General features: G+C 34.0%; 1 protein-coding gene across 2 annotated transcripts in view; it reads right to left on the reverse strand.

The window, feature by feature from the left end:
* The window catches only part of SCYL2 (SCY1 like pseudokinase 2), a 90,276-nt gene that overhangs the window by 26,485 nt on the left and 51,361 nt on the right, over positions 1 to 12,430 (reverse strand). For both annotated transcript variants that reach the window (XM_010599607.3, XM_003405287.4), the window contains exons 7-11: positions 11,433 to 11,549; positions 10,751 to 10,876; positions 9,077 to 9,253; positions 4,815 to 4,937; positions 1,653 to 1,766 (exon numbers count right to left, since the gene is read on the reverse strand). In XM_010599607.3, coding sequence (XP_010597909.1) covers positions 1,653 to 1,766; positions 4,815 to 4,937; positions 9,077 to 9,253; positions 10,751 to 10,876; positions 11,433 to 11,549 — 657 coding nt within the window. The remainder of the gene's footprint in view (positions 1 to 1,652; positions 1,767 to 4,814; positions 4,938 to 9,076; positions 9,254 to 10,750; positions 10,877 to 11,432; positions 11,550 to 12,430) is intronic.

The raw sequence follows: 12,430 nt of genomic DNA on the forward strand, positions 1-12,430 counted from the left end.
CGCTTTTCAGGGCTCTATTGGTATCTTAAAAAGGAAAAAAAAAAAACACAACTGGGCATTACCATATTTTTTCAGAAATAACATACACCCACACATATAACGTGCATAGCATGCCTAGGAAAATAATGCCCAAGGGGGTTGCACAGTTGACCAAAAAAAGTATAATGTGCCTGTTATTTGTGTAAAACATGGTAATTTAATTCAAGTACCCATGCTCCCACTTCACTCTGCATATCTACTAGGACTGAAATATAATATGTGCTTTGAGATAAATTTATACTGTCAAAATATAAGGCATATTATGGTTTTCAAAAAACTTTAAAGGGCATTTTGAAAACAATTTTAAGCTGTATATTGTTGATACGTGCCACCCCACAGGACATAGCCACCCCACAGGACATAGCCACCCCACAGGACATAGCCACCCCACAGGACAAAGCAGAACTGCCCCATAGGGTTTCCTAGGCTGCGTATTACTACCACCTATTTTGAACATTCAGTCATAAAATTTGAGAATGTCAGAGAAGACTTCATTTCATATCCTTTTTATGTTTTTTAAGAGACTTAGAGGTATGGTGACTTGCCCAAAGCCACAGGGCTAGTTTTAGTAGAGTCAGAATAAGAACTCAGGTTTCTTGACTTCTAGCCCATTGTTCATTTCAATAAATGATATTTTTTCCTATTTTGTGTATGTTTTCAATCTCAGAGACTTTCCAGCAAAAAACAAGAACTAAAATGGACTAGATAGTTGTAAAGTAAAACAAGAACTAAAATAGATTGGGTGCCTATTATTCTATTAAGCTACTAACTTTGTAAAATTTAAATTCACATTCCACCAGATAAAAACGGATGAGATCTCCAAAGAACCGCCTTTACAAAATAAAAATTTAATAAAACGTTCATTATCAGACATCAATATAAAAACTGTTCAGGTGATGATATTTCTCCCTCTTCTCTAAAGCTAATATTTGAAAAGACTATGCAATGTTCCTTCTGTGATAAATTCTTCTTACAATTTAGGGTTACAGAAAAGACTGGGGACTTTTATTGCTCTTGACACGAGATAATAAAAACTATGTTATTTATTCTACCTTCCTTGACTACCAAGTAACTTGGTGTTAAAATTTTACATTCAAAGGAGGTAACTATCCTTCGCCTATATTTTTTTGAGTAAAACTATTTTCTCCCATTTTTATCCATATTAGCTTATTACCTTACTGTACTTTTTTTGAAAGTAGGCAAGTAACTAGAGGATAAAAAATTAGAGATAGAGGACTAAAAGTAAAGGCCATTTATAAAAGATAGCTATTCAAAAAGTTTTTACGCTATATACCAAGTTAAGCTCTCATGATTACTCTGAAGCTACCAATAAAATAAATTGTGAGTTGAAGCAGAAAAAAAACTTACATTTTATATTGGGCACTCAAAGTAAGAGGACAAGGAGTAAGGTTTGAGATGCAATATTATAAATTACACACCAGGGAAAACTATAGTTATTGCCCACTTTGGTAGTATATTTAGGTTATCTATTTTTTTTTTTTTTTATAGCCAAGAAGAAATACATGAACAACAAAAGGATGTTGAACAATAAGAAAATGAATTAAACCACTGAGAAGTGAAAGGAAAACAAAATTTAATATGCAATTACTTACGGCAAGGGAAGAAGTTTGTAGACATGCATTTTTAATTCTTGGTATCAAAGCATTTTTCATGGATGGGTACTCTATAAGGTTTGCAAAGGTTGGGATGATGTTTAGACAGAGTTCCTAGGAAGAAAATAAACCTTGGATTAATTTCAGAAAAGATTCTCTCATCCTTTCTCTCTCATATTAAAAAAAAAAAAAAAATTGTATGTGCAGGGCTCATTTGTCAAATAGTTTGAAATAAACTTTCACATGTATCATTTGGTTCTCTTCACAACTTTACAACTCTTTGAAAGAAGAACAGTTATCACTTTTCAATTTTACAGATGAGGAAACAGGCTCAGAAGACCATGTGCAGCCATATAATTAGCATATGGTCTCAAAACTCCCTAGTCTCATTTCTAATCTCTTTCTCTGATAGTACAATTCCTCGTTAATTTTTTAAAATCAGGAATACTTAAGTTTTGCTATATTTTACAATGAAAGAAAATCAAGTACAAAGTCACATAAAGAGAATTCTTCTTAAATAACTGATTTCTTAGTTGTTACCAATATCCACAAAACCAAAAAAAAAAAAAAAAAAAAACCCACTGCCATCAAGTCGATTCCGACTCACAGCGACCCTCTAGCTACCAATACCTATAGGATACAATACAAACACTTAAAAAAAAAAATTTTTTTTTTAAAGACTGTTTAATGGTATTCAGGAGAAAAATGTAATGAAACTGTTATAATCCCAATTTTCTGTTGAATTATTTATGTATATATAAGTGTCTGTCTGTATACTTAGAAAAAAGACTGGAAGGATATATCCCAAAATGTTAACAATGGTTATCTTAAAGAGAGAGGATTTTTATTTCTTTATATTTGTAAGTCCTTCCAAATTCTGAACCTTAAACAAGTATCATTTATAGAAGCAGGAGAGTTATTTAAGTCCTTCTTATTTTTTTTTTTTTTTATTAACTAATACGTGCCATCCAGTGCTGGAAACTCTGAATAACAGAGGAAAAGGGATGATGATAGAAGATGGGGCACTGAATCAGAGAAGCAAAAGAGGAAGAAATGGCTTGAGAACTAACTGGCTGAAGAACACACAGGTCAGCTCCCTTATAAGGGCAGGATGAACAATGATCCTTCATGATGAATGAGCAATGATCTTTGTAGCAAAGCATGACAAAAGGGATTATGTACTGAAGAAAATGAAAGCAAAAATGTACATCAGGAAAGGAGCTATTGGCAATATTCAGCAGACTTAAAGACATTCATAGTTAGACAGAAATGAATTAACTACTGAGAATGTGTTATCAAAATACTGGCATATATTTTATTTCCTTTACTTTATTCCCAAATTATATCCAAAAGGCAGATGTAAAAGGGTTATATTTTTATATCCACTCAGAACCATAATATTTAAGTGGAGGACATAATTAGAGGATAAGAAATGCAAGTTACATTTATGGTACCACTTTCCACAGATGGCAGACGAGAATGAGCAAGGGTGAGCAGTCAGTGAGACGCTATGCTCCTGTTACAAGAGGGTATCTTCTTAAGGAAGATCAGCCTTTAACTGATTCTACCAGTAATGAGAGAGAGACGCTTTCAGCAAAGAAACCCTAACACTTGTATTATTGCAGAGCAACTGTAAAGTGCTACACTGTATAATCAAGCTCAGGGCAGTAGGTTACAAAGAGACAAATCTTCAGTTCTGTCTAAATCACTTAGTTAAGGGATCCGAGGGCTTTCTTCCTAGGAGACAAAATAAAGATCCTAAGAAGAGGAGAAGAAAAGGAACTAACAACAATGACAACTACCTCCCCCACTTCCCCCCCCAACAAAAAAAACCCTAAGGAAACTCAATTACCAAATTCTTAGGATTTTCTGCTTCTTAATTTATACTTTCTTCGTCTATAATTGGTATGTGCGTGGGGTGGGGGGGTGAACTTAGCTTCTAGGCTTAATTTAAAAGGTAAATAATAAAAAACTATTTCATATATACAATTCTATTAAAGCTTCTTTTTAAGGCTCCTAGCTTTCGCAAAACATCTTCTACATTTGCAAATGTTTTTCAGAACAATTCTAAATATTTTTAATCAAATTTCACTTAAAAAATATCTATCAAGTCTCAAAAATGAATTTCAGAAATTACCTTCTAGCCTTCTACTTGAATGAAGCTTGATAAAAAGATTTTGTTTCTTGCTCTAGTATTCCCCCTAGTTGTTTAGATACACTTTACCATGGTCTTATCAAGCAATGATGATACCAGTTAACTCGACCGGTGACTAAAGACTTTCCACTGAATGATATCAGAAATGGCAGTTTGGTCAATAGCTTAAAAAAATTAAAATCATGTTTTTCTTTACCAGAATTTCTATACTGGCAAAAAAGACTATAAACCTTTAAATATAAAACCACTTGTGCAATGAGATGTTCTGAACGTAAGCATGTATTTCTCAAAGTAAAAAAAAAAAATAAAACTAAATTAGACTTTTAATTGTGATTCAGAATGTTTTTCCAGACAGTGCACAGAACCAGACAGACTACGGAACTAAAAGTTTGGCAAATATATGATGTTCCAAGCTAGTTTTTCTGGGAGAAAAACATTACTATAAACATATTACGGCCAGTCATACCAAATTATTATCTGCTTTTCCATCTGTCTGTGCACAAATTAACTTCAACGCAGGAGGAACATCATTTCTAAATAGAAAACTGAGGTACCAGGCATGAAAGAATAGTAAGAGTAAGGGAAATACCTACTTAATGTTTTCACAAGAAAAAGGCAACTATCTCTGACACTTTCATAAAAAATAGCACACTTTAATTCATATTTCAATTACCCATTTAGTAAGACACAGAAAGAAGAGGATATACCAACAATCTAAGCTACAATAAATCAAAACTTTTTTCCATAGTAGTGCGTTTCTAATAAATAAAAGCAATGAATCATTTTATTTCACAATGCAGGTCTTTATCAACTGATCCTTTAAACTTGTTAGAGTAGATACACTTTAGTAGCAATAAATCAATGATGTAGTTCAGTAGATAAATACATACTACTGATGAGTGCTATATAAAAGATTTTATAATTTAAACTCAAAAATGTACCTTCTTTCTTTCTTCTGCTTTAAGAATCAAAATCATTATTAAAGAAAAACAAATCAAATACTATACCTGGATCTGAATGGAAGGAGCTTCTAGGGCTCTGTAAACCATTGGTAAGACACTGTTCTTTATCTCATCAGGAGGGGTTTTGGTTAGTAGCAAATCCATTTTTTGTAGGAAAATTAACAAAATCTGTATAGGAAACAGGTGAACAATATATTAAAGTCTAGAATCTTTAAGAGATTCTACATATGAGAAAATTTATAATTTCTTCAAAAGAGTAAGTTATGTATTTTGACACTCACCATGTTGCTAGCCTGAAAGCATGGAAGACAAGAACATACAAGTCAAATCTCTTAAATTTTAGGAAGCACAATATTTAACTCCTACCAGCAGTCCTTGACAGCACTGGGTTTGGTTTTTTTGGTTTAGCAGTTCAAACATTTAAAAATAAAGATGAATTTCCTCTCACATTTTTACAGTAATACATCACTCACCTACAAATACCAACTATCTGGGAAGCTACTGGGTTTTAAAAAAAAAAAAAAAACCGAAGGGCAGCAAAGCCAGATGTCCCAAAGGTGTAAATTCCATCACTCGGCTTCTATGAAGTTCCTAGGGCAAAGTCCATTTACCCTTAGAGCAGAGACAACTTTGACGTGCCTGGTTATATTCTAGGCCACAGTAGATGACATACAAATTGAAAAGATAGGGGACTTTAGGGAAAACATGTTAAGAAAGGATATATAAGAGCAAGGAAGGAAATAAAAAAGGTCAAACATGGTATTTTTACGCAAATAACGCACACCTTCTACATTTGTTTGCCAACCATGCTCCCTACCACCCCGCGGCATTTTCATAAGAACTGCTATGCCAATTTTTTTTAACATGGTGCTGTAAAAAAAAAAAAAAAATTAGCATAGCGCACTTAAAAAAATACCTCTGAAGGGTGCAGCTGGCAAACATAGAAGGTGAGTGTTATTTATGTAAAAAAATACTGTCGTTCACCAAAAAGCACTGCAGTCAGCATCACTTCATGTAGAAGAAAAGGGCCCCAAGTACTTCATTATCTTTCAGTGAGGTCCATGTACAGTTACTGAAGTGCCTGATGAAGATCTCCCATATTCTACTGTACCAAGGTGGTTAAAAATTACATAGTACATTTTGGAAATGTACTCATCAAGTAAAAAAATTCATCCTTTTAATACCATATTCCTTAAACACATCAGATTAATGAAAATGCCATGTTATTTAAAAAAAAAATTGAAGAGTATATAGGAGCTCTCACTTTGTATAGTTCTGATAAAAATGAACTTCAGTTACAGTCCCCAATAGCACAATTCAAAAGTAAGTTACCACGGTTATGTTAACTGTGAGTAACTGCATGAAGTACAAACTTTCCTGCTAGTTGTTCGGTCCACAAATCACTGTGTAAATAACACACACATCACGACCAGTGACCAATCATATCACTTCTCCTGGTGACTGGCCACTGCACCATCTATAAATCAGCTCATGCACACAAAGCAAAGCGTGTAGTAGTGTACCCTTCTTGTTCTCCCAGTGATAAACCCCTTTTACAAAAATGGAAAATTGAAAGGAGGAACTGGCCAACAAGGATAAAAAAGTGTTAGTACATAAGGTTGTAGGTAAAAAGTACCATGTGCAGTAGCAAAAAGTTGGACACAAAAGGAGATAGGTGAATAAACTATGGTACATACACACCATAGAATATTATGTGATCTTTTTTTTAAAAAAAGGTTGAATTTATACCAGCTGACTTGTACGCATTTCCTCCGTGACACAGAAAAGTAGATAATAGATTCCATTTTCATAAACCTAACGATAATCATCCCTCCGATATTTAAATACGTGTGTGTGTGTGTGTGTGTGTGTGTGTGTGTGTGTATCTGAGATTACATAAGCATAAGAAAAGCGTAGAATACATTACAGCCTGTAAACTCTGGATAGGGTGGGAATAAGAGAAAGAAAGAAACAAAAAAAGAGTCTCTCTCTCCATATACACACAAAAGTATGTATCTATGTATCCACATGTATCCATAGGGAGCCCTGGTGGCACAGTGGTTAAGAGCTACGGCTGCTAACCAAAACGTCGGCAGTTCAAATCCACCAGCTTCTCCTTGGAAACCCTATGGGGCAGTTCTACTCTGTCCTATACGGTCACTATTGAGTCAGAGTGGACTCAACGGCAATGGGTATCTACATACATACACACGCAGTATTAAAAAGTCCCCATGATATGAATAATATTTATGGTTGATATTACCTCATTTATATACGATTATGTGTATAAGTGTGAATATAAGAGCATATGAAAGAACATTCAATGTTAATGATGGAGAGAATTCAAGTAATTTTATTTCCTTTATTTTTCAGTATTGTTGAAGTTTTTACAACGTACATGTATTATTTATATAACCAGAAAAAAAGTTATTTTCTTGTGAAAAAAATTTAATTAAAAGAAAGTAATAGATAAGTAGGCAAACATTTATTCACCCAAGAGAAATCTGAACAACCACCAATTAAAGTAACACCAAGGTACCATTTTACATCACCTAATCTAAAATTCTAAAAGGTCATCATACATTGCCAGCCTGGTCGTAGTGAAAGTAGTGAGCTCATGCACCGTTGGTCTACATAAGCAAATAATCAAATATTTTCTAAACTAACATCTATTAGGAACAGATAAATAACTCGAGGCAAGGGATTCCCCCACCCCAGAAAATGGCCATTACATTTATATTCTTAACTACAATTTTTATTCAAAGTATTTTCAGAGCTCTGATACTGTTTAATAAATCATGAGACTAATTTTATTAAAATTAAGGCTATGAACACATCAAGTACTGTGTATTTTGAATAACTGTTAACAAAGCTTTATAATCTCTTTTGCTGGTCACACTTTTGACTCTGGAACATAGTCTTGTTGTCTAGATCAGGTATCCTAAGGAACTGCTTAATGAAGTGTATCAACTAAACATCTACTCTTCTCTAGTGCAACAGAAAGTAGAAAAGATAGCAGCTCTTTCAATTCTAATAGTTGGTTAATATTACCTATGGTCTTCTTTATCAAGAGAAGGTACAGAAATCAATAAGATTGTAAGGAAAAATTCTATGAACAATTAACATTTTAATTGCCTCTGACTTTTCATTCCTATCTCATCGAACTGTCCCTACATATTTAAATTAAAAGGAACCAACTTCTTCTATTCATGCAGAATACTTAATTTTGTCAAGTCTTAGTTAAAATTTTTCAGAAGGAATTTTTAACTGGACAACTAATGAGAGGAAAAATACCAAAAAATGGAGGCAAAGAAAAATGATAGCTTCTTTAAGACACTACCTTGACAGACACACAGCTCAGTGAACCTGTGGCTCCACCACCTTTCCCTTCTCACATCCTGACCTGCTTCAAAGCCTACTCTCCCTCACCATTTCCCTAGTCCATAGGAGCTCTTGCCTTACTACTATACTTCCTTCTGTTCCCCTTCTTTTAAGGGAAGGACTACAAACAGCCTGTTAGAAGGCCATTAAATCAAGTAGTTGATGGTTTACCAATAAGCTATGACCATATAGTGGAAGCAATATAAAACAGTATTCACTATGGGCCAGGCAGTTTCATTTAATCCCAACAACCCATTTCACTTTAGAAATGAAGAAATGGGGCTTTAAAAGGGTAATGATTTGTCTGAGTCATGGTTCCAGGACAGGAATGAGCCCAGGTACAAACCCGTGTGAATGACTCTACTGCTCTGAAGTCTAGACTATCCTGAATCTGGGATATAAACACTGTAATAGAATCTACATCAGAGATCGATTACCATTTTCACTTACAATACATATGTACATTATTTCCCGGGTGCTGTAAGCATTTTTTTCTCTCCTGGTGGCAGTGTTTACCAGCAGTAAGATAAAGAGAAACAACTGGCCCAAGTCATCTATGAATTAAAGGCCCTGAATAACAAAACAAACAAACTAAAGCGCAGGAGAAAAATACTTAATTTCCCAATCTGTAACTTCCAGTAAGGCCAGCGGGAACCGTAAAGCAAATAAAAATTCTCATTACAATTTATTTTCTGAGATGGTAATTTATGGAGAGCTGCATACATTTACTTGCAAAGTCCATTTATAATTTTAGGAATGGTTCACTTCAATCACATACAAGACAGCTTTCTGACCACAGAAAAGAAAGTACAGTATTCTTACCTCAAGTTTTAAAAAGTCACATATGCAATCCTTTTGTACTTAATGACAGTCATCATCATGAAGAATACTAATGAATAAAAATGCAAAAATATTTGCATACTTACCTGGATTGGCTCCTGCTGTTTAAAGACAGGGCCAAGTTCAGGTAGAATCAATTTGACATATTCTTCTTTGGTGCATTCTTCAGCAATCAGTAGAACATTGGGTAAAACAAAAGGTACCATGTCAGGGTTTACAAACTCTGAAGTCAAACAAGGCAAAATTCTCTGCACGATGACCCGCTGAAAGGCAAAATGTTTTACAAAATTTCAAATCTTTAGTGTTAAAATTGAAGTTACAATTTAAAATCTCCTATCCCTTTAGGTAATGTGACCATGTAATAAATGTTCAAACTAAGACACTTTTGAGAGTAAAATGAGGTGCTATTCCTAATCATGCCAGGATAAAAGGCGTAACCTGGAAATATCCCAAAGGGAAGCATATGACCATTTAGGAAACTTTCCAAAATTAGTCCTTACTAACATATTTCTCCTCTTAATTCCTTCATTATTCATACCACACAACTTAAGCACTGTCCTATACTGTACTTTTATTCACTAAAGAATTCTTTTGTGACATAACCTCATGGTATTGATTTCATAGGTGAAGTTTACATGTTAGATAAAATAGCAGGGAATGCTTGAGTATTAGGTCATCAATTTCAACCACCAAGTTATAATTTATAATACAATTTATAATAGTTAAGAATCAACACTTTATCTTTGAACATGTAAAATATTTTCATGCACGTTAACTCTATACGGTAAGGGCTTTGAGAGCAGGGACAATACTTCACGTTTCCTTTTTCTTTCCCTTTATTCTCTATAAAAAAAAAATTATTCTCTATAGCACCTAAATAAAGTACTAGACAAACAGTAAGGCATCAATGAATACCTTATAAGCAAAACACGGAACAAAAATTTGCAACCAGGAATTAGCACTAGCTTTCTAACCCGTGCCTCTTTATCAGCATTCACCGACATTTTTCAGACTATAGTACATTCACACTTGAATAAGTCAGAGAGGGAGGGTTAAGGAAATTGAAGAGGGTAGCATCAATAGGAGCCTTGGTGATAAACAATGGTTAAGAGCCACAGCTCCTAACCAAAAGGTCAGCAGTTCGAATCCTCCAGCCGCTCCCTGGAAACGCTATGGGGCAGTTCGATGGCAACGGGTTTTAGCATCAATAAGAGAGCCCTTGTTGTGCAATGGTTAAGCACTCAGCTGCTAACCAAAAGGCTGGTGGTTCAAACCCACCCAGCAGCTCTGCAAGAGAAAGAACTGGTGATCTGCTCCTGTAAAGACTGCAGCCAAGAAAACCCTCCGGGTCAGTTCTACTGTGTCACATGGGGTTGCTATAAGTAGGAATGGACTCGATGGCACCCAACAACAGCATCAATAAAGAAGTAAAGAAGTACCTCCTTAATTGCTGGTGTAGAAGTGATCTCCATAGTGACAGCTTCTGAACCTCTCTTCTGACATTTAGTGTTCAAGAGCTGCCTTTGCATAGGTAATATCCTTCTAATTTTTTATCCTATTTTCTGGGTCTTCTTATTTATTTTTTTAACCATGCGAAAAGGGTCACTAAACTTTTTGTTACAGTCTGCAGCCTTTTATAGTTATTTATACACTTAAGGCAAAAGTTACCTTTATTTCTTTGGAAAAGTTATTATAGTAAGCGAAAGTTAATTTTAAATTCTAAAATTCTGATCATAATCAGAAACTGATCAACAACAAACCTTTGGCAGTTTTGGTAGAACCTTTGGTAGTCCTTTGAAAAACTGTGATTTCTGAAGATTATCTCTTTGGAATAAGGTATCAAAATACTGCAGTGTTACTGCACCAACATCATCAAAGAAGGGAATCTAAAAATAAGAAAATAAAATTATTTTTATAAATAACATTAAAATACTTCTATTTGAAACTGTCAGTTTGGCAAAACGATATTCAGGAAAAAAATGAGCAAACTGCTAAGGGCCACTTTAATAGAAATTCTAATTACAAAAATCAGGATAAAGTAATAAATTAATTTTCTTTTCAAGTTCAAATCGTCAGAATTAGTACCTCTGAGTTGGCTGGACAGTAACATTTTGTTTACTAAAACACAGAAGGCATAAAGAGTACCAATAATCTATTAAAAGTCTATGCTTTTATGAGTGAATTAACGTCAATTCTCTGGAGCACAGAATTTTAACATATCTACTTGTGACTCTTAGGACTCTTCACTTGAAATATTAACCTCACATCAGAGCAATTATGTACACAAATGATTTAAATATTAAGACTATAAAAAAGCTGAACACTTAATATGTTCATCAATACAGATGTTATTTGGGGACTACATTTGACTAAATCTTGTTTTAATCTACTTTAACTCATTTTTTGTCCCTTTACCTAAGGCAGAAATTCGTGTGTACTCACCTTTGTCATTTGATCTGCATCTGGTCTTACAGTTGGAGTTACATTTAACAGCAGTTTTACGTGTTCACGGACTTCCTCAGGTATACTAGTAAGTGAACTAGATCCTAAACGACTCAACTATTCAAAACAGCAATAATATGAAATATGAATATAAAATATTCAAAAAGATATGTATTAATATTGGCAATGGTCTATTTAAGAATCCTTTTTCAAATTTACCTATCAATATATCTTTAACAAAGACACTCTGGAAACATATCCTATAGAGGCTGAGGTTTAACATGGAAAAAAACAAAAATAAAGGTATTGTCTATGTTTATTCAGTACTTTTTTAAAAGGTTTGTATAGGGTGTAAGGTATTTATCATCTTGCATTACAAAGTCCAATAAATCAAGTGAGCACAGATTAAACTAAATGTACAACTGTGCTCGATAGGCTTCAAAGTAAGGAAAGTTTTTCTTTCATCTTTGACTATAAGATGTCAAAGGGAGGCAGCCTGCTCCAACAGAAAACAATACATGAAAGGTTGCCAACTTGCATGAGCTACCTCTCTCTTTTTAGAAAGTGTTTTTGATGCATCTGTCAGCCCACCTGAATGTGTGAGTGTATTGAAAACATAAAGTTATCTTAGACACACAGGAGAGATAATAAAATTCACCAAAATTAATTAAGAAAAAAAAACAGCATGACATCTCTACCAACAGGCAAGGGTATGGGTTTTTAAAGTGTGTATAAATACACACACACACATTTCGAAAATTTTATAAATGACTGACACTTCAAATACATGTGAAAAGGTTTTGTTTTGTTTGTTTTAAATTTCTTCCAAAAAGCAGCTTCCATTAAAATAGGAATTGAGTATGCATATATAATGGCATAACCATTCTGAGTTTAGGTGGATGAGGGCTAGAAATTTTAAGCAGCCAAAATTTGTCACTTGACCAAATTTTACTTTACAAAACTGTATTCTATTTCTTCTCCTTTGCTGTTGAGTTAAT

This window comes from Loxodonta africana, chromosome 4 (genome assembly GCF_030014295.1).
Source record: "Loxodonta africana isolate mLoxAfr1 chromosome 4, mLoxAfr1.hap2, whole genome shotgun sequence".
Lineage (NCBI taxonomy): Eukaryota > Metazoa > Chordata > Mammalia > Proboscidea > Elephantidae > Loxodonta > Loxodonta africana.